Here is a 21,527-nt window from a genome sequence, read left to right as displayed (position 1 = left end):
TTTACATTCATTGGGCCCCAATGTGACCAAATATCAAAGAGAAATTAAAAAAGCATGTCGTGGAAGAGTTCAGGTCTTAGGAGGTTAAGATTCTTGCATGTTAAAGAGAAACACGAGTAGAATCATTAAAATATATTAAAACATATTTATCAATTGGGTTTTTATCTTTTATTGATTTTTGTCTCTTTTTTTTTTTTTTTTTTTTTTTAAAACAATACTTGACTTGTGTGGATATATCCTTCATCCACCCAAAGTCAAAAAAATGAGGCAAACAAAAGGAATTGGCCTTATTTTCTGCTTTGTAGTGTAACAAAATTGCCATCATCATTAGATTATCCATCTACTGCTCCATGCACATCATAATGGGAATTGAGTACAAATTGGGGGGAGTATCCAGATGCTTTACTCAGGTTCAGCATTTATATTATACTTTAATAGGCGACCAAAGAAAAAGCTAAATATTTTGCTTTATATCAACAGAATTGCCTAAAAGCAACGCACAGCATGTAAGCTTTGTGCTTAAAGCTTATTTTAACTACTTGTTGAATTCAGAAAAATATTTTGTTGTGTTTTTAAACTCAGAACCTATAAAGTTACTGTTAAAACTGTAAAATTAATGTCGTACAGTAAAAACAAATCCCACCTCCCCGCTTTTTTCCCCCTGTTAGTTTTCTTGCCACATGTTACCCTGCTGTACTCTTGGGTGCGAGGAGGTGGAGTCTTACTGTAGCAGGTCGAGGCTCCTCTGTCAAATAGAAGCAAAGATATTATGGCTTAAAAAACGAAGACTTTGTGACTGGATTATCTGGACCGGAATTAAAATACAGAGCAACCCAGCGTAGGTAAGACTACTTTAAAAAATTGTTGGTGTACTTTTCTCCAGCTTTTTAGAGGAGATAAAAAAAATAAATAAAAATGTAGGGACCTGTTGGAAAGCTAACGCTAGCCTGTTAGCCCGTTTCCAGGTTTGGCTAGCTTGTGTTTTCAAGTTGCTTCCTAGTGATAGTGAACGGGAAGTCGCTGCTGTGTTTGCAATATCGTGTTTGCAAAAGACCTTTGTCAAGACACCGGAATAACCGAGCCACACTATTTCTAAACCTTTCTTCGCCTCGTCACATTTAAAGCCATCTGATTATATGCGCGTCATACAGATGTTCTTTTTTTAAGAGTCATGGGGGTCAGAGCAGTGAACGCACCATAGACTTGGTGACTTTATATTATACACCGTATCAACATCGTTTAAATGGCACGATGTTGATACGGTGTTTTGCCTGTCAGTTTGTTGTGTCCATGAACTTTGTGCACGTTGCAAAGCCCACAGCCAAGCAGTTTAAGACTCTGTGTGTATCAAAAACATGAGACAGTTTTTGCTTATCCATATGACATTAGCAGACCCTGGTATGCATAAGGGAACTGAATCCTCAGCAGTTTCATACCCACATGACTGGTCATAAAAAGCTGACAGGTTAAATTTAGAGACCCTATCCAGTGTTGCTTAGTTCCCTTCTAACATTTGAATGCGTTCAGATAACCAAACAGCTGACGTGGAGTTTTATTTGATGGTTTGTGATGTTAGCTAGTGCTCTGTGTTTTTATATAAACACTATAAATGTCATGTTTATGTCAGTTTTCCAGCTGGAAACAAAGAGAATTGGGTTGCAAGTAACAAGTGTTTTCATTACTGATTAGAATTTATTATTTTCTTGGTCGATTTGACTTTTGGACATTAAAATGCCAGAAAACCGAACTTCTAAAGCCAGTTTCTTGTTTTGTCAGGGCAGCAACACAATTTATTTGATAAATTGTCACATTTAAGAATGGGTTAGAAAATAACTTGCAGTGATCGACTGATTTATTTGGTAATCCTTTGTTTTTCTTTATTTTTGTATCCAGAATCCTGTGTGTAGATCATTTTTATAGCACTAATTCACTTTCACAAGAACTGTGTTCATTTTCATTAATAACAGTAAATTGTTTGGTTTTCTACTATATTGTTGGGTGATTCAAAGGGTTAGTTTAATATTTAATTTTAATTGATCAGCACCTGAGTCATTGTAAACACTGTGATTATAGTGATACTAAAGTGACAGCTCCCATGCTACTTTATTGCATTATCTGTAAAATTAAGTCATACAGATGAGTCCAAACATCCTAATTGGCCTTTTATCTTTATCAGTCGGTGCCAAGCCATTGCATGTAATGAATGAATATCTGGTCGTGTGCCTCTATTGTGTTGGGTGAGGATGGGCGTAGGCCAGCCCCCTCATCTAATATTCAGCTGTTTGTAAAAAGGGGGGGATGCTGAGCCTGAGCCTGGCAGTGCTTGTTGAAACTGTGTGCAGCTGAGCAGAGAACCACTGCCAGTTTTACCCTTCACGAAGGTAAGAGTTTCTTTTGTAGTAATGTTTTCTGGAGATTGTAGGTCTTATTTTCCCTTCTTTCTCCAGCAGCTTATTTTTGACGTTTTTTCTTTCTTTCTTTTTTACTGGTTTATTGTCTCTGAGCTTTAGTGTGCATGTGTTTTGTGAAAAAGATGCGATTGAGCTCCACTCTGATCACTGCTGAACAGGGAGAGAGCGCTTAATGTTTACTGATTGGTTCTTGGGTGTATTTGTCCACCCATTATGCTGAGAGGCAAGAAGCTGGGGAGGGTGTGTCAACAGGCTCCAATTGCTTTGACTGTAAACAAAGGATTTTTTTCTCACCTCTTCCTGGCACTGTCTAATATGGGCAAATGGTTACCAGGCGATCCCTGACTGAAAATATAAAGAATTCAGAAAAAAAAGGTTAAATATTTGCATTGATTGGTTACTCTGCATTTGAGTAAACTGCCAGGCCTTTGTACTGACAGCCCAAGAGGCATGTGACATTTGAGTGTTTATTGACCTGAGCTTGAGCTGCTTGTCTGAAGGATTATGGTGAAATATTGAGCCGTATATAAAGCCCATTGCCAGGGCAACTTACAAGCAATGAATGGAGCTGATTAATTCTTTGTTACTGTGGCAGGAAGTAGGTCTGACCATTAGGAAAGAGCCCAACTTGATGAATGATTAATGAGTGCTTTTATCGATTGGCTGAATCCCTAATTCCTGTAAAAACCCCTTTCAAAAGAAAACATATTTTAGGGGCTTTTTCTTGTCCAGATATATTATACAGTACATTTATGGGAGTTTTGTGCCATTTTATCTTAAACTGGGAATATCTTTTCTAAATATAGAGTAAGTCAATACCCAGTAGTTAAAGTGTCAAAGAAAAAAACAAACCTTGGCCGTCCAGTTAAGGTAAAAAGGCTTAAAATGACTCAGTAAATTTAGAAACATGCTTGTCTCTGGGTTTAGGATAATTCTTGAGAATGGTTCACTCCAATTATAGATAATCTCGCTCCAGTGGGTTATGTGCATTGATTTGTCATATAGTCACTGCGTCTTACTGCTTTTTTCCTATCGGTGCTAAAGTACTTTTAGGGAGAACTCTGCTTTTTTCTTGTGTACAAAAGTTCCGCAATGTCCAATTTCAGGAAGTGGAGGAGGGTAGAAAAGGCTGGCTCTGATATAATTGGAGCAAACAGTCGAGTGCACCGATTGTCCTAGCCTTTATTACATCAGAGAGTCAAAGTTTAAAGACTATTGTTTGTCTTCATTGGTATTTGATGGCTTGGTTAACTATCTTGAGCAGAGCTTTGTGATTGCTCAGCCTTCATTATACTGAGTGGACAAATTTCAGTCAGTGTTTTCAGCCTCAGCAGACAGACTGAACGAAACTGAAGAGAACTAACAGCCCCTGCTCATCCCTGTGTAATAAGCTTGTTTAATAGATTGTAAGTATGGTTATAATGATACTTTAACATGATATTAAAAGATTTGTAATGACCTCTGAAATGCACGCTCAAAAAAAATTGTCCTGATAATTTGTGATCGATAATATAGTTGCATTAGAGTGGATATTGCAACATGTCGAACTTTTTATATGTGTGTTTCTTAAATATTATACTTTAATGTGTACACCATCTAGTTTCTGCTGTATTGTTATTGCTTGTATGTATGCATGCAAGTTGGGGTTTGGACAGTGGTGATTTATTCCACTGCATCACTTCAAAGGCACGCCACACCTCTTCCCGGTCACGATTTTAACTTCTTGTTTGTCTCTTAGAAGTGCTGTATATTTAGCTGCACAGGCCACAAAGCTATTGTTGTGCTCTTTAGCTCATTGTGAATGCTGCTTTTGCTCTCATTCTGCAGGGGTGTATAGCTGGTTAGCTGTCAACCATGGATACCAGCACGTCCCTAAAGATGACCTCTCTGGCTGTCCAGAGTCTGTTCAGCTATGTGGACGAGGAGAACCTGGCTGCCATCAAAGCGCATTTGGACATGTTCACGGATGTGGACAGCAGGAGTGATGTAAGCCACATCACAGCAGCCTTAATGTTGGCTCTAGAAGTTCAGGGAAGAATAAGCAGTAATTAAAGGCTCTTTAAAATAACTTTAGTTGGTGTTATGTAGGAAAACTGAAATCCTTCTGTGTGGAGTTTGTGTCCTCTTCCTGTTCAAAAACATACTTGTTAGGTTAATTGGTGATTCTTGGCTTTAGGTGAGAATATGAATGGTTGTTTGTGCTTGCCTTATGAAGGACTGGTGACCTCTCCAGGCTGTTTCCTATCTCTCACCCAAAATCAGCTTGGATTGGCTCCAGCTAGTAGCTAAGAAAATGAATGGATGGATGAAGATATAGTACTCATAAAACATTATTATTTTATTATCTTTTGCGTTCTTAATTATTTTAGATAACATTTTAGATATCTCTTGTCGCTGCAACTAAAAGGTCAGCTACTGTTTTACAACAGTAAAGAAATTGTTTATTATGTGCACTTAGTACTCATAGGACGTTATTGCAGTATACCCTGAAAGACACAGAGGGATAGAGCTTAGAAGGGAATATAAACATCCGAGGCCATTAAAAGGTAATGCAGTATCTCCACACTATGTGTACTGTACACTGTACGATTGTAGCAGCTGTAAGTAGCCTGATTCCTGTATTTGCAACATATACAATCTTAAAGGATAATGCCAGTGAGATGATATTTTGTCAAGAAATCCTACAAAAAGACCAGAACTCCAAAACTGAACCGATCCTACTACTAATAAGTATTTTCATGTAGCCAAAATCTGATTGTTGCACATTGCTGTTTGTTTCCATGTTTGTCTATATAGGTGCTGTAGTTTATGCACAGTGCTTGTATAGACACCCTCTTGCTGTTGCTGTAATTACCACAAAGTGCTAAATTTCCTGCAAATGAGTCCCGAGTTACATATAGGAGCATTTACCAAAAAAAAATAGAGCACATAGCAGGTTGTTAAAAGATTAAAGAAATAAAATTGTGCGGCGACAGACAGTCTGGTACCCGAGTAGAGCAGATTTTGTAATTTTAGGCTTTACATGAATTTGTTGACAAAGAAAAATTGAGACAATTCCAGACCTCTCCCTTAATGTGGAAAATATCAAGCAGCGTGTAGACTTGTATGGGACAGTAATCAGTTATGTTACTGTACATGAAGTCATAAAATCGTTGGACCTATCTGTCATTTTGTTCCAGTGACGTCTTATTTCATTTGTATTGGATAATCAACCACCTGTACTCCGCGTCTCCTTGTTTCAGAATGGACAGACTCCCCTCATGGTGGCAGCAGAGCAGGGCAGTCTGGAAATAGTGCAGGAGCTCATTAAGAGAGGAGCCAACGTTAACTTGGACGATATTGTAAGTTCTCAAATGCACACGCACGTGTCATCTCTTAATAAAGAGCACAGCCCCAAACATGAGTAAACGCAATGTACGCAGAATGGAGGGACAGGTGAAAAACAGTGCGGTCATTTAAACCACATCATCCACTTGACAAAGAAGACATAACTAGTGGCCTTGATGTTCCATCTTGCTGAACTCACCACATTCGGGCTTAGCCCTCAGCTGTTATGATCCGTCATGAGCCATAATGACAGCTTATTACATACTTTTACCTTCGCTCATTTGAGTAAATGACAGGATCCACTCACTAGCCAACACCCTGCGACTTCAGATCCCAGCACACACTCACGCACGCATGCAGCCTCCTACTTCGACGCACGCATGCATTGCTCTCACACCACTTATTAACATCTCACGTAATGTAACCTATTATTACACATGGCGCACTCAAAGTCAAAGAAGAGAGAGGAAGTTTTCCATTTCGTAGTCCTGTCCGTGTCTCACACTCGCGCTCTGTGACACCTTTGTCTCTCGATGCGACACCGCGTTCCCATGAGCACCTGGTACGACCAGCTGGTAGGTGCGGTTTTCTTTTTTTTTTTTCTAACCATCCTCGAGCGTCCCATTTATTGCTCTGACAGATGCTCTGTCAAGTGGATTTAGAGAATGGGAGTTCTCAAAGTAACAGGTAGTGTCTGTGTACAGGACTGCTGGACGGCGCTGATCTCGGCAGCTAAGGAGGGACACATCGAGGTGGTGAGGGACTTGCTGGAGAACAATGCTAACCTTGAGCACAGAGACATGGTGAGAATGTAGACGGTGTGAAATTTTTCCTCATTTAAAATATGTAAAGTTTGTGTTTACTGTACTACAAATACAAAGGAGCAAAAATGAAATTTGGCTAGAAAACTGGGCTCCCAACATCTAGCTAGCCTTGTGGGTGAAACGTGATCCAACACCTGTTACGTATTGGCCAATAGCCTTTTGTTTTGCTTTAGCTCCTCACTAACTCCCCTTACTTTCAATCAGTGTTACCAAATAAAGTCTTAAATGTATTTGGGGTATATTGCTGAGCTGGAACAAGCTCCAAGCACAACCAAAATGACTTAATTTACGATAATATAAAAAAAAAGGCTAGATAGCTTAACAACAGAAAAGAAAAAGACCTCAAATCAGTCTTATGAATTTACTGAAATGGTATATATTCCTTTTATATTTATTAATGCTTTCTGTTTGATGTGACAGTTCCACTGCTGGTTGAACAGAGTAATGCATTAGCTTGGAAATCGACCTAAAATTAAATTACTTTCTGTCTGATGGCTCCTTTCTAGTAGTAATCCCATTTACTGGGCTCTGGTTGTCTTTGCATAGGCAGTGATATGATTTAGTTACTTCGTCAGAGGCAAAGACTCGACAGTAACCAAACTATAGAAGCTTTTTTCTGTATTAATAAGATTAAAAGCAATGCTTAGGAAATATGATCTACATGTTGTTCCTAACTGGGCTGAAATCCTGGGAGAAATGTTAAAAAACACAGTAAGGATAGTGAAAACTAACAGTCTTTATGTATCACCGTGTATCAAAGGATACATTTGCTTTCGTATTATGTACCAGACATCTACATTATAAATCCTTGGCCTCTGCAACTCCATGGCAATGAGTCAGGAGGTGGGCTGACTCATTGGCGTTCATGGTGTGTCTAAGCTGCGTAGGAGAGATCACAGTCAGTCATCACAGTGGGATTATAATAAACGACACTGTGTGATACTTCACTTACTGGGTCACGTCATCTTTAAATAGCACATTTTCCAACCACAAAATCTGTCTAGATCTGTACTAGCCTGTAAGGTCAGTACTGTTGTTTGTCTTCCTCTTTATTATAATAAAATAAACTGAATATTACATGTGTTGTGTGTGTTGCTGTTTTCTGATCGTGTACACTTAAACTCCTCACTAGCTGAACTAGATTATCTGTGTTTTCTACTTAGGGAGGCTGGACTGCTCTCATGTGGGCAGCCTATAAAGGTCGTACAGATGTGGCCCAGCTGCTTTTGGAAAAAGGATCCAACCCTAACATCACTGGACAGGTATAAAAACTCAACACAGCATTGTTATTTGTATGTTATCTGTGTCTTCTGAAATCTTTGGGCATCTGTGATCTGATAATCTGAATAAAGACATTATTTGGTTTGTTTGTTATGATTTTAAACTCTGTGTAAATGCAGGGAAATAGAGAGAAATGTCTCATTTTAAATAAGTGGTAAAAGTCAGTAAATTTGAGAATTAAAGATAAAAAAGGGGTAAGCACCGCAGTGCTTTGCCTCTCCCCATCATCTGCTTTTACAGCTTGAAGCATTTGTATGACCGCGGGCTTAACACTGATCATTAGTTACTGTCAGCATGACTACACGGCTGTCCTCTGCCCCAACAGTACAGCGTCTACCCCATTATCTGGGCGGCAGGTCGAGGCCACGCAGAGATTGTCCGTCTCCTGCTGGAGCACGGAGCCAAGGTCAATTGCTCAGACAAGGTAACTACATACTGACAGATGCTCATTATTTACTTGCTTTAAATCCCACATAAGATGTGCTTTGTGGTTAGGACTCGGTCTAAAAGAACATTCTTATTCCCCAAGTGCCTTTCCTCTGTCCTGGGCCTCTTATTTGTTGCCCTTCCTTCATGATTAATCAATCTCTAGGTTGTTGATTGAATCATCTCTTGCACTCTGTCATTTTTTATTTGTAGTATGGCACCACTCCTTTGATCTGGGCAGCCCGGAAGGGCCACTATGACTGTGTGATGCACCTCTTGGCCAATGGAGCTGATGTAGACCAGGAAGGAGCAGTAAGTAGACTGTCAGTAGCATTCAGCAGTGATGCTAATCGTTTCATATAAAAATGGACACACTGTGTCAAAGGGAGTGTTTTCCTTTCTGTGTAAATTATTTTGATTACGAGTCAAGCTGTACATTAGGCAGCACCTCAGCTGTAGTTCACATAACTATAAACAAGACAGTGCTGTCATTTATTTCAAGGACTACTCCACACAGATGTAAGTACTCAAGAACTTCATTTGGCATTAGTTGTGATGATGCCACTAAAGGTTTCAGCAAAGGCACTTTTATTATTAATAAAAATAGTGTTCTTAATTATTTTGTGTCTGGAATGTTTGAGTAGCAGCATTATTTATTTTATTTCCACACGAACAAAACACAATCTTAACCCCCCCCCCCCCCCCCCCCCCCCCAAATGATTTCTGCAATGTAGTGCATCTGTGCTGCTTCAAGTCATGTTGCATCTATGCTAATACAAAGTGAATGATGCGCTTTTTTTACGTGCTGCATCAGTAATCGGATGGAACTGTCATAGCTAATGTTACAGAGCAGTTTAAAAGGCAGTGACTAAGAGACTGTGGAGTTTGCAAAACCCGGGTTATTAGGCTCTTTAAGCTAGATTGTTCATTGACAGAAGGGTGTATTGTCTCTTAAAGCTCCTGAAATAAACAGGCATGCGGGAAAGGATGATCTTTACTGATAACTGCACATTTTTTGTTTGATAATAGGAATGAATAGCAAAAAGGGGTTCGAATGATGTCTAAATATGCCTCTTTCCTTGGCTTCACAGAACTCAATGACGGCTCTGATCGTAGCCGTGAAAGGCGGCTACACAGAGGTCGTCAAAGAGCTGCTGAAGAGGAACCCAAACGTTAACAAGACAGACAAAGACCACAACACAGCCCTTACCATCGCTGCCAAGGAGGGACACACAGAAATTGTGCAGGACCTGCTTGACGCCGGAACCTACGTCAATGTTCCAGACAGGGTGAGATGTTTGACAGTAGCAGCAGCAGTGGCTGATATGAAATACAATGGAAATAAAATACAACTCACTTTTCTCTGTTTGGTTTTCTCTGGTTTCTCTCTTGCAGAGTGGGGAAACAATGCTGATAGGAGCAGTTAGAGGAGGTCATGTGGAGATAGTGCGAGCTCTGTTGAACAAATATGCTGATATTGACGCCAGGGGCCAGGTAGAAGCTCCTCTCCTTCTGCCCTCTCATGTGCTCGGTGTAAAATGTCACCCTACTGATCAGTACTGTTTACTTATCCCTATTGTTTCTCAGTAAAGTGAACTTTTCCCCATGGGTTAGAATTACAGATATTTCTTGTTGTTGTTGCATAGACCTACCTTAATGTGCATAAAAATATGCACAGTACAGCATAATATGCTGCATTCCCAGCTATGCATATTAAACCATATATATTTTATTTTATTTGGGATTTTGTTAATGCAATTTGTTGTTGTTAGTACAAAAAAAGCTTTTATTTTTCATCAGGATGGAAAGACTGCCCTCTACTGGGCAGTGGAGAAAGGTAATGCTACCATGGTGAGAGACATTCTGCAGTGCAACCCTGACACCGAGAGCGCCACCAAGGTATCTTTCTTGACCTTTGAACTTCTTTAATTTGATTTCTTGATTATGTTGCAATTTAAAACCTCCAGAAAATCAAATTTTAAAACATGGTATTGGTATTTATATATAATTGTATTTATTTATTTATTTTTAAATGTGTGGTGTTGATTCATTGTTCTTTTTTATTTTGGCCATTATTCAGAGACAACAACAGCAAATATGTTTCCACACAAAGTTCAGAGAGGACAAATTATTATCTGGAAGGCTGTAACCTTCACTTTTACAGAGCGTTTTCTAAATAGCAACACTTTTATAACTGGATTTCACTAAACAAATGGTGAGGATAACAATAAATAAAAATAAACCTTAGATTTATACAATACTGTGCAAAAGTCACCGTGATATCTTTATATTTTGCTTCCAGAGGAATTCTTTCATTTTCAAAAATGTTTTCCAGGCTTTCTAAAGGTTTTTCAGAGTCTGTCTTTGTACACTGGCTGCTTTCTCACTCATTTTCAGTCCAGTCATTGTACCACAGCATTTTCAGAGGCATTGTTTTTGTTTAAGCCACTTAACACTGACCTATGAGTCATTCAAGAAACCGGTCAAAAAAAGACACCTAAGTCAAGGATGAACCGGTGTTGTGTCTACACATAACACATTGTCTACACAGTGTTATGTCTACACATGAGGCAGTTTAGCAAAGACCCAATTTTAAATTGTATCTTCAGGCATTTTCTTACAATAAGCCTACTGCAAAAAACAAAATACTTGTTCTGTTTTTTATTTTAGTTTTATCTGTATAAAATCTCAACAATAACACAGTTTACACAAACATAAAATTGTAGGTGATTCCAGAGAGCTGAAAAACTTAGCATATCTCAGGTGTGCAAAATAAAAATAAGTAAACAAATAAACAAAGAAACTGAACAAGTGGAGCATGAGGTGAACAGTAAAGTAATCTCCTAACAAATGGGAACAAATCCAGCAAGGAACAGAGAAATGCATTTGGCCTGCCCAGAGCCCGAACCTCAACATTGTTAAAGCAGTGTGGGATCATCTTAACAGAGAACAAAATAACAAGGCAGCCAACATCCAAAGAAGAGCTTTAAATGACCTTTAAGACGCCTGGAGAGCTACAGCTGAATACTACCTAAAGAAATTAAAAGTAAGCTTACACAAGAGAGTTCAGGCTGTTTTGAAGAATAATGGTGGTCACACCAAATATTTTATGCTTGTTAGAATTACGCAAACTCTTCTATACTTTATATACTCTGTATCCATATATGTTTGGACATGACTCGAAAAATCGCTACACCTATTTCAGACTTTCCAAGCAAATATTAAGAAATGAGGGGTTTCTCAAGACTGTATAATACTTTATTTCACAACTTTACCCCTCAATCTTTTTATATGTTGCCTGACCCTTGCTCTGAGTTCATGCTGCATCTCTCTGATAACAAATAACCTCAGGCATAGATTATTTTGTGCTTTGTACATTATTAGTCCCATATTGATTTAGCCAAGCTGTGAAATTTAACAGTGTGTAATGTAATAAATAGTCTGCTGCATACGAAGGTGATGTGGTTCTGAAGTTCTGAAGGGAAATCATTGTAAAGTTAATTGAGTGATTGTGTTTGTTTGGGTTTTAGGAGGGAGAGACGCCGCTTATCAAAGCAACGAAAATGAGGAGCATAGAGATCGTGGAACTGCTACTGGATAAAGGAGCCAAGGTGTCTTCAGTGGACAAGGTACTGTTTAAAGCACGCTTGGTCTTGCTTCTGTTTTTAGATTGTGTTCTCAGCTTGGAGTGAACAGTCATTAACTGAGCTCTGTGTTTTCTTCTCTCAGAAAGGAGACACGCCTCTCCACATCGCCATTCGAGGGCGTAGCCGAAAGTTGGCCGAGCTGCTGCTGAGGAACCCGAAAGATGGCCGCCTGTTGTACCGTCCCAACAAAGCTGGAGAAACACCGTACAACATCGATTGCACCCACCAGAAAAGCATCCTGACGCAGATATTTGGAGCGAGTACGACACATTTCACATTGCAAACTAAAAAAGGAGAATTTACGTTCAGAATTTGAGAAAAGAAGCTGTTTATTTTCTCTGAATATTTTTTCCTCCTAACTTTCTCTCAGAGCACCTGTCCCCCACTGAGTCTGATGGAGACATGTTGGGTTATGACCTGTATAGCAGCGCTTTAGCAGACATCCTTAGTGAGCCCACGATGCAGCCGCCTATCTGCGTTGGCCTGTATGCTCAGTGGGGCAGTGGCAAGTCTTTCCTTCTTAAGAAACTGGAGGGTATGTATTCTCCTGGATGAGAATAAAGTGGTACTGGGATGTGGAAAGTACTTTTTATTGTTTTTTAAATTTCTTTTTTGTTTTCGCCTCTCCGTTCTTCTCTTGTTCAACAGATGAGATGAAGACATTTGCAGGCCAGCAGATAGAGCCATTGTTCCAGTTCTCATGGCTGGTAGTCTTCCTCACCCTGCTGCTCTGCGGCTCAGTGGCCGTCGTTCTGGGCTTTACTGTTAATCCCAAACTGGCGATCGCGGTCTCGCTCAGCCTCCTCGCCCTGCTCTACATCTTTTTCGGTGAGGAGACAGACCGGCTTGAATACTGGGTACTGAATGATTGTGGGAAAACTCTGCTTTGATTTGAATCACTCTGCAGTGAGATGAGAATAAAAGGTCAGCCTGCTGTCCAAAGAGAATGTCAAGCAGAATTCTTTAACTGGAAAATATTTTGACCCCTGTTTCAGTGTGGCGTGTTTTTATGCTGTGCAAAAACATTTAATCTAAACTGTAAATCAAAGCCTTTTAATAATGAGTCAGTGACAGTGTTGTAATGAACCCCTTTTAAAAAAATTACCAGCTTAGCTACTATTAAATTTTAATTCCGTTTAGTGGACATTACGTGTAAACATTGCTACGCTAGGACTTCTAGCCAAACTTAATTTGCAGATCTTGTCCCTGGTTAGGCTTTTGGGGTCTTCTATTATCCTAATACAGAGACAATTACTAGTAGAAACATAGTCAAGCAACCACTGCAGACAGTATAGAAATATTGACTAAAGCAAAAAAAATAAAAAATAGGAACAATGAGTGAAAAATAACAATTAAGAACAAAATAAAGAGAAAAATGGATGCTTTAAAGATCCAGCTCAGTGCTTACAGATCAGCCTTTGTTTGAATCATAATTTACTAAAGCGTGAAGAAACGTCTTTCGGCTGTTTTCATATTCACAAGGGGGCGCCACAGCATGTATTTGATTTAGTAGATTTTTATCCTGCATGCTGTTTGTGACCCTCCCAGAGTTTTAAGTCTCCTCCTGGTCTTGAAGCAGGGCATTTTTTGCATGTTTGGTGAATGCTTTAATGTGTCTTAAATTCGTAAAATCTTAACAAGAAGCACAACCAATCCTACTCCATCATCATCCTGGTTACACCATACTTGACAGCATTTGAAAAATTTTGCCTGTCACATTTTTTTTTTGTCACTGAGGCTTGGTCCTGGTAAAAATCTTACTGAATTTCAGAAGCCAAACCTTTTGAGGTTTAAGAAGATAAAGTAATCACAGATATTGGTTAAATGGAGTAAGGTGGACAATGTTATTTTTTTCTTTGTTGACTGTGATATGTCTTTGCATTTAGTATTGGTGTACTTTGGAAGCCGGCGTGAGAGGGAAAGCTGGAACTGGGCATGGGTCATCAGCACCCGGCTCGCTCGTCATGTCGGTTACCTGGAGCTGCTGCTCAAACTGATGTTTGTCAACCCTCGTGAACTCCCTGAGCAGACCACCCGCGCCCTTCCTGTCAGGTGACAATGATGCACAGACACAGAACTACATCCACTCGATTTATTGTAGTCAACACATAAAATACACCTTCACAATTTTCTTGTTGTAAGTTGTAAAATGCAATGCATTTGTTAGCACAGTCGACTAACTCTGTATATGTCTGCTGTAGTGATGATATTAAACTAAATACTGATCTGCATTCTCTCGCTCTTTATGCAGGTTCTTGTTTACTGATTATAATCGCCTGTCCAGTGTTGGAGGAGAGACGTCAATGGCTGAAATGATTGCAACGCTGTCAGATGCCTGCGAGAGGGAGTTTGGCTTCTTAGCCACCCGGCTGTTTAGGGTTTTCAAGAGTGATGAGATCCAAGGTGATGTTACTGGCTTTTTTTATGAGTCATGTCAGGACTCGTAAAGAAAAAGTTTACTGAGACAATAAAGAATATTACATTTACAAATAATACACTATATAACTAAATGCTGTTTTTTTTTAAACGTGCTGCAGTTCAGCAAAGGATAAATAATATAAATTATGTATTTTTATTAATCAGAACTTGTGTAAAATTCTAATGATGGGAATTCTGTGGGAGTCTTATAAGCATTGTGGACTTTTCTTGGTGAACCACTGCACAAATTGTGATGGTGAGTCATTGTGGGCAAAAAATATGACGGAAATACAAATGAAAGAAAGCGCTCGAGAGACCAAGAGATACCTGTGTCGCAGTAAATAGACCTTTGAAGAAAGCTGTGCAAACAATCTCCCGACATCTGTCTCCCTCTTAGTTAGCTACATTTGGTTTGGTCATGCAGGAGTGGTTTTAACCTGCTTCAACAGCAAACAACAAATGATAAACAAAACAAACTTGCAAGTTAATGGTGAAAGTAAATGAATAGAAAGAAGGAGCAGGCTCCAGAGTAGATTCCGGACCAGAACTCCCAGTAAGCCCAGTATAAACACCGGTAGCTGCTGATGTAGCAGGAATTTTTTTAATTCATTGTTTTATTCAACTTAAAAAGTCTTTATATCCTTCTTGATGTATTTTTAGCATGTGAAGGTGTGTTGTGCCCTCTGTGCATCTGTGTAATATTACTGTCTCCTTTCTGTGAACCCCTTAGGTCAAAAATGGAAGAAAACATGTTGTGTTCCCTCATTTGTACTCTTTGCATTGATGCTAGGGTGCTTGATCACTGGTGTGGCACTGTTGTCTATTTTTAAGGTAGGTGTTTTTAGTTCTCTGAAAAAAATACTGTGTAGGTGTATTTTGTTTATCCTGGTCTGAAATAGCCTTACAAGAAGAGAGCCTACCCAGTATGTGTCAGAGTTTCAGTCCTACTTTTTATCTTTTGGTTCCTCAGGTGGACCCTAGGAATCTGACAGTAAATGCAGTGCTGATTGCGATGGCTAGCATGGTTGGCCTGGCCCTGCTGCTCAACTGTAAGACCTGGTGGCAGGTGGCTGACTCTGTCCTCAACTCCCAGAGGAAACGCCTGCACAGTGCTGCCAACAACTTGCATAGACTCAAGAGTGAAGGGTTTATGAAGGTAAAAGTAATTGTACATAATCAAGAGAAAATGGAAATCCTCTGACATCCTGTTGCCATGACAGTGGGACATTCAGTTTGCTTATGAAATTATGAAGTTGTGCTTTCTAATTCAATTGATTTCCTTTAGTTCATAGAAAATGAATTGGCTTTGATTTGTTTTGGGGTTTTTTATGTCTCACAGGTTCTGAAACATGAAGTGGAGCTGATGTCAAAAATGGCCAAAACTATCGATGGCTTTACCCAGAACCAGACACGCATGGCGGTTATCATTGATGGGCTAGATGCTTGCGAGCAGGACAAAGTGCTGCAGATGCTGGACACGGTGCGTGTTTTCATGTGCGTCAGTACAGGCAGATTAACAATTAGAGCAGCTTCCTCTTGACTGAAAACAAGATAATGGAATAATTAGATTTTTTTGACATCTGCCGCTCAAGAAAATTTATAACTATGAGCCAGAGAGTTTTAGAGCATCTGCCATGTGGTTTAAACACAAAGTGGGTCTTTCACCTGTGCACACAGAGACCACACATCTCTGTTGCACTGCAGCCACCTTGGTGTTCCCAGCTGCCTCAGCTTGCCTCCAAGTTTAGATTCTTTTTCCCAGCTGCTCTAATATAATTTCCTTTAGCCAAATGTTATTATTTGGTGAAGTAATTCCAGGGAAGACGGCAGCCTCCTGTGTGCTAATGCAATCTTCTCATCTCTGCAAGCATGTCCCAGTCACTCCATAACCTTTTTCTTTTGAGAGAGACTCAAACAACACATTTGTCAATTAACTAAATGTAATTTTTTTTCTCTCAGTCTGTGTACTTTTGCTAACAGATCATGTGCATTAAAGATGCAGACATCATGTGAAAACATTTTCACTTGATTCTGCTGACAGCTGCTTTTGGACAGGAGGTTCATCGTCCTGCAGGCGAGCCTTAGGGTTGTTGGCTACGGGTTACCAAACCAGCACTGCATCTAGCACAAATTGATGTCCTGTGACACTTGGACAATGTCTCTTAGTTAGTCGAGTGGAATTCCCCAGCACCATGTGCTGTGGACAGTCAGCTCTCACAGGAGTCATTATGTTTAAGTACTACAGCTGACTGACTACCTCGAGGTGTCGCGTCATGGAGTGATTAGATTGTAAACATATATTTAATGCAACTGAAAGATACTGAAAAACTTTCTTATGGTGTTTCTTTTTCTTTCCAGGTAAGGGTCCTCTTTTCTAAAGGCCCTTTTATCTCCATTTTTGCCAGTGACCCCCATATTATCATCAAAGCTATCAACCAAAACCTCAACAGTGTGCTAAGAGACTCCAACATCAATGGACACGACTACATGAGAAACATTGTCCACTTGCCCGTGTTCCTCAACAGCAGAGGATTTAACACAGCTAAAAAGATGAGCATGGCAGCACCCACCAACGGGGAGCCACTGTCTGGTGAAGGTAGACGACAAAGGCTACACGTCTTCCTTTTAAAGTGCTTTATTTTTTTCTTTACTGTCGTCTTTTAGTGTGTTATATAGCTTTTTGTGTGTGAAAAAGTCTGCAAAGTTACACCCAAAGTTTACTACAAAGGGAGTTAATCTCTCCCACAATAGAGTGCTGCTACTGAACAGTTTAAAGCACCTCATTTGTAGGTCAAGTGTTACTTCCCCCACATCTATGTCACAATAAAACAAACATTTCCACTCAGCAGCTAGTTTGACACACCATTTTTACTTACTTGTTGAAGCCATGCTAACTCTAAAATGTCTCACCAAGTGCAAACACACTAAGTCTTCTGTTACTGGTTGCAAGAGCAAAAACAATGTGCACTTCCCCCATGTGAGGAACCCAATAACCAATTGATTACTTTTGGCAGTGTCCCCATAACAATGTTAGCACATTGTGGGGCTAATTTCACAAGCCAGAGCAATAGTATATTGGAATTGTCACACTGAGGCATCAAAATTTGTAAGCTTTTGTAGATGTGAATGCTTTTTTGTTAGCAATTCCCTCATAGTACATTTGTAGAAAAATATACCGACGGGCACTGTTCTTGATCCTGTTATTTTAAAGAAAACAATCTAGATTTGCAAATGTCTTTAACGGGTTGTTCCTTTGCTCATGATCATCTCTGCACCAAGGTTATGCTTTATGTAAGGTAGCAACTTCTGCAAGACTTTTTTTGTTCTGGATCATATTCTTGGCTACACCCCAGGATTTTGTTAGCCACTAGCCACTAGCTGGTGGTGGTCAGAGGGCCCGGTGGCGCCAGTGTCCGGCAGCCTCGCCTCTGTCAGTGCGCCCCAGGGTGGCTGTGGCTACAATGTAGCTGCCATCACCAGTGTGTGAATGTGTGTGTGAATGGGTGGATGACTGGATATGTAAAGCGCTTTGGGGTCCTTAGGGACTAGTAAAGCGCTATACAAATGCAGGGCATTTACCATTTAGCTCTAAGAAGGCAGCTCCTCCTCATAGAACTACGCTAATTAGCCAACGCTCCAGGCAAACTGACCCATCTAGAGTAGATTGGAATTTTTGTAAGTGGGGTCTTAAAGAGGCAGCAGCTGAAATGATACGTTTCAGTGAGATAATAAAAAGTGGTCCTGTATAGTAAAGGGAAAACCATGACCCACCCTTCTAGTTGACCCACAAATTAAAGTTATAAACTTGTAACTGGGCATAATATGGTCACTTTAATATATACAAGTAGGTTTACACAGAGCTTTGAGGCATTTTATAAACTCATAGTTTCATAAACTGTTTTACATCTAATACTTGGTGATGCTTGATCGTCTCTGTTGACACTTTGACTCTTCCTCTTCATCCCTTTCTCTAGGATGGCATGAAGACACGGACAAGAAGATGTCTCAAAGCAGCCTGGCTCAAGACCAGGCCAAACTTGGCAGCAAGAATGCCTTAAACCGCAGGGTAACAGCTATTCAAGTCAAGTTTGTAAAAAAAAAAAGTATTACATGTAATATTTTGGTGGGATTTACAAACACACATCAGTGGTTGATTTCCTAACTTTAGGTTTGTAAGTTAAGAAGACGAGGAAGAGCCGTGGTAGTTCAAAACAGATTGTTAATAAAAAGAAAAATCAAATAAAAAAACTCCAAAGTGTCATTAGTCCAAATTCTACTTTAAGCAGGGAGTGTTCACTGCTTGCACCAGCCTGTAATACCCAAATCAAAAAGGCTGCAATAGCACATTGAAGAAGCTTTGGACACAATATGAAAGCAGGCAGGGGGTTTTTTTTGTTTCAATAATTTCCCCAAAACCCACGCTGTTTAGGAAAGTACTTAATATTCACGTTTGATTTCTACATATTAATCAAACAAAATGAAAAAGCTGCCAGTTCACTGCTCTTTGACCAGAAAACATTGGCTTCGTGTGAGATATTCTGGCTGAGAAACCTTCACTGCTATCTCTCTTCAGCCTCCTCCCTGAAGGAGGGAGGAGGAGGGGTTCAGTACAGGCGTGGTGTTGGCAGGCGGTGCAGAGGCCAGAGGACAGAAGGAGACACACAGAGACAAAAAGAGAGAGGTGCTCGGTGTGCGGCCAAGGTTCCTGGTGTAATTGATGTAATGGCTGTTTATCCTTCCTGCTGCGTTGCCACAGCCTAATGACAAGGCCTAGCAGCAGTGGGTCCCTGTGACAAAACACTGGCACCAGGTCTGCTGGCAGGAGGCTAAGTGACTCTGCTGCTGTCGCTGATGCCTTCCACCCTCCTATGAGACCTTCCCCCCAATCCCCCCTTTCCTTCCCACTTTCCTTTCTTGTTTGTTTGTTTGTTTGACATTTGGTTGTACCTTGGGTTTACCCAGCATCCTCCATTATTGATGTTGGCCCCTTTAATACAGGGCAGCATTCTCTTTTTATATGCCGCTAGCTAGCACTTGGCAGGAGGGCCCTATTTCTAGAAGTGGAGATTAAAATGAGGGGGCAGGAGGGCAAATTGACTATGAGCTCTCTCCACACTGAAATTCTGTGACTTCTTGAATTAAGTGTGATGCTGTAAATATCTCTGTAGTATTTTAACATTTATTGGATTGAAACTAATTGCTGCTTAGTATTTCTTAGCACTTCAAGGAATCATCAAAATAAACCATTGACGCTGTGAAGCTACAGCAAAAGTTAATAAATACCAAAAAGCTAGCCCCAAAGAGGTGTCTCTATGATAGACCTTTTTGGTTCAGACTGAGCGGTGGCCATATGTTTCATCTCTCTGAGAAAGAGGTCATGAGACTGGTGTTACAACTTCAAAGTCAACCAAAAGGCTTGTCTTGGCTCATGACCATTGCAGCTGTCTGAAATCATCACAGATGTTCTCCGGTAGATCTGTGTCAATAGCTTGCCTGTGTGTCATGACTTTTCAGTGTTGGACAGCGGCTCTTTGATTTCTTCTGTGCAGTCACAGAGATTTAGTGCTGTGTATGTCATGGCCATTAAGAGATTGGTTATATGGAAGGAAAGAAACCCATGTACATCTCTTTTACAGGGCTTATCGGTATAAACCTTAACTGGATTATGTTGAGAGTAAGGTAGTGTTTGCTGTTAAAAATTATTGTGGTGCTGCTGATACTTTAAAATAAAATCTCTCTCTCAAATATGGGGTATGTGGAATAATATAGAAATGATCCCATCTAGATGTAGTCGTAGTCTAATGAAGCAAAGGTTCTTAAAATGGTCTTAGATCACATGGTGACCATGAAACCTCTCCTCTGGTCTCATGATGCACATAGCGGGACAGTAAGGGTGCGTTCTCACAAACATCAGTCAGGGTCCACAATAACTGCTGCAGTTTCAGTTTAGAAGTCTAACATTAAACAGGAAAAATTTATGGCTCTCTATGGTTCCTTTGCTGTATTTCTTTTCCATGTGTGGCTAGAATACACTTCCTGTTTTCCTGGTCCCTTTATTATATACTGTGAACCAGTGGTGTCAAATATAAGGCACGTGGGCCAAAGTCGGTCCGGCAAAGACTCCAATCTGGCTCATTAAACAGCTTTAGAAAATGTGAATGTGGGCACAGATTTTAAACTTTTAACTGTATTTATGAAGACTTTTTATAAATATAGAAGAACCTTAGAAGAACCTTTCCTGTAATTTTATGCATTTATTATGTAGTTTCACCGGTTCTGTCCACTTAAGATCAAAGTGTGGCCCACGATATAAAATGAGTTGGACGTCCCTCGTGTAAAGTGTTTTTTGGCGATCCATTATGTAACTTATTGTGAAGTAAAATGCAGCATGTACCATCTCCAGCCTCATGCTAATGAGTGTTTGTCTGCTAAGGACACATACCGACGGCGTCAGATGCAGAGGACCCTCACCAGACAGATGTCCTTCGACCTGACCAAGCTGCTGGTGACCGAGGACTGGTTCTGTGACATCAGCCCACAGACCATGAGGAGGCTGCTCAACATTGTTTCTATTACAGGTGAGGAATTAACCATGATCTGCTTGGGAACTGTACATATTATTACAGTAATAAAGCCATTTTTTTTTTTTTACATCAACATCCGCGCTTCAAGAGTTCTGTTTTAATGAAGAGTACATTTTGCTTGTAAGCTTAAACAGTAATTTTAATTTAACCACAAAGGCTTGGCAGACTTAGGATTTAGAGGTTATAAATATATTATAATAAATTACACAAGGGGTACAGTAATAGAACAGAGTAGAAGATTAAAAACAGTTGGCACTACCACTGACAGTTTGTTTTTAAGCAAGTTGGCATAACAAGCCCCTATAGCTGATTAGTGCTTGTGAGCAAAACCATTATATGTTATACAAGTCAATGATGCAGCCAAAAGAAAATGTTTGTTATTAAGCAGATTGGAAGTGACTTCTGTGGCCCCTAATCCTCTGATTCGTTGTTGGCAGGTCGTCTGTTACGCGCCAATCACATCATCTTCAACTGGGATCGACTGGCGTCATGGATAAACCTGACAGAAGAGTGGCCTTACAGGACATCATGGATCATCCTGTACTTGGAAGAGGCTGATGGGATGTCTGATCAGGTTACTCTCAAGACCATCTATGAGAGGTATACACA

General features: G+C 40.0%; 1 protein-coding gene across 7 annotated transcripts in view; it reads left to right on the top strand.

The window, feature by feature from the left end:
- The first annotated feature begins 685 nt into the window (after nucleotides 1-685).
- The window catches only part of kidins220a (kinase D-interacting substrate 220a), a 47,195-nt gene continuing 26,353 nt past the window's right edge, over nucleotides 686-21,527 (top strand). For 5 of the 7 annotated variants that reach the window (XM_026151224.1, XM_026151223.1, XM_026151222.1 and 2 more), the window contains exons 1-23: nucleotides 686-842; nucleotides 4,239-4,397; nucleotides 5,654-5,752; nucleotides 6,443-6,541; nucleotides 7,726-7,824; nucleotides 8,169-8,267; nucleotides 8,483-8,581; nucleotides 9,361-9,558; nucleotides 9,665-9,763; nucleotides 10,070-10,168; nucleotides 11,800-11,898; nucleotides 11,999-12,176; nucleotides 12,287-12,451; nucleotides 12,565-12,744; nucleotides 13,803-13,968; nucleotides 14,168-14,319; nucleotides 15,065-15,165; nucleotides 15,305-15,490; nucleotides 15,674-15,814; nucleotides 16,693-16,930; nucleotides 18,309-18,400; nucleotides 20,768-20,912; nucleotides 21,356-21,518. In XM_026151224.1, coding sequence (XP_026007009.1) covers nucleotides 4,266-4,397; nucleotides 5,654-5,752; nucleotides 6,443-6,541; nucleotides 7,726-7,824; nucleotides 8,169-8,267; nucleotides 8,483-8,581; nucleotides 9,361-9,558; nucleotides 9,665-9,763; nucleotides 10,070-10,168; nucleotides 11,800-11,898; nucleotides 11,999-12,176; nucleotides 12,287-12,451; nucleotides 12,565-12,744; nucleotides 13,803-13,968; nucleotides 14,168-14,319; nucleotides 15,065-15,165; nucleotides 15,305-15,490; nucleotides 15,674-15,814; nucleotides 16,693-16,930; nucleotides 18,309-18,400; nucleotides 20,768-20,912; nucleotides 21,356-21,518 — 3,029 coding nt within the window. In that variant the 5' untranslated portion in view covers nucleotides 686-842; nucleotides 4,239-4,265. Of the gene's footprint in view, nucleotides 843-2,302; nucleotides 2,382-4,238; nucleotides 4,398-5,653; nucleotides 5,753-6,442; nucleotides 6,542-7,725; nucleotides 7,825-8,168; nucleotides 8,268-8,482; nucleotides 8,582-9,360; nucleotides 9,559-9,664; nucleotides 9,764-10,069; nucleotides 10,169-11,799; nucleotides 11,899-11,998; nucleotides 12,177-12,286; nucleotides 12,452-12,564; nucleotides 12,745-13,802; nucleotides 13,969-14,167; nucleotides 14,320-15,064; nucleotides 15,166-15,304; nucleotides 15,491-15,673; nucleotides 15,815-16,692; nucleotides 16,931-18,308; nucleotides 18,401-20,767; nucleotides 20,913-21,355; nucleotides 21,519-21,527 lie in introns of those variants that run through there. The other 2 variants (XM_026151219.1, XM_026151218.1) reach the window with 2 other exon arrangements.

The sequence above is a fragment of the Astatotilapia calliptera genome, chromosome 19 (assembly GCF_900246225.1).
Source record: "Astatotilapia calliptera chromosome 19, fAstCal1.2, whole genome shotgun sequence".
NCBI classification, from domain to species: Eukaryota; Metazoa; Chordata; class Actinopteri; order Cichliformes; family Cichlidae; genus Astatotilapia; species Astatotilapia calliptera.
The sequence above is the reverse complement of the archived record's forward strand: the minus strand, read 5'-3'. Positions and strand labels throughout refer to the sequence as shown.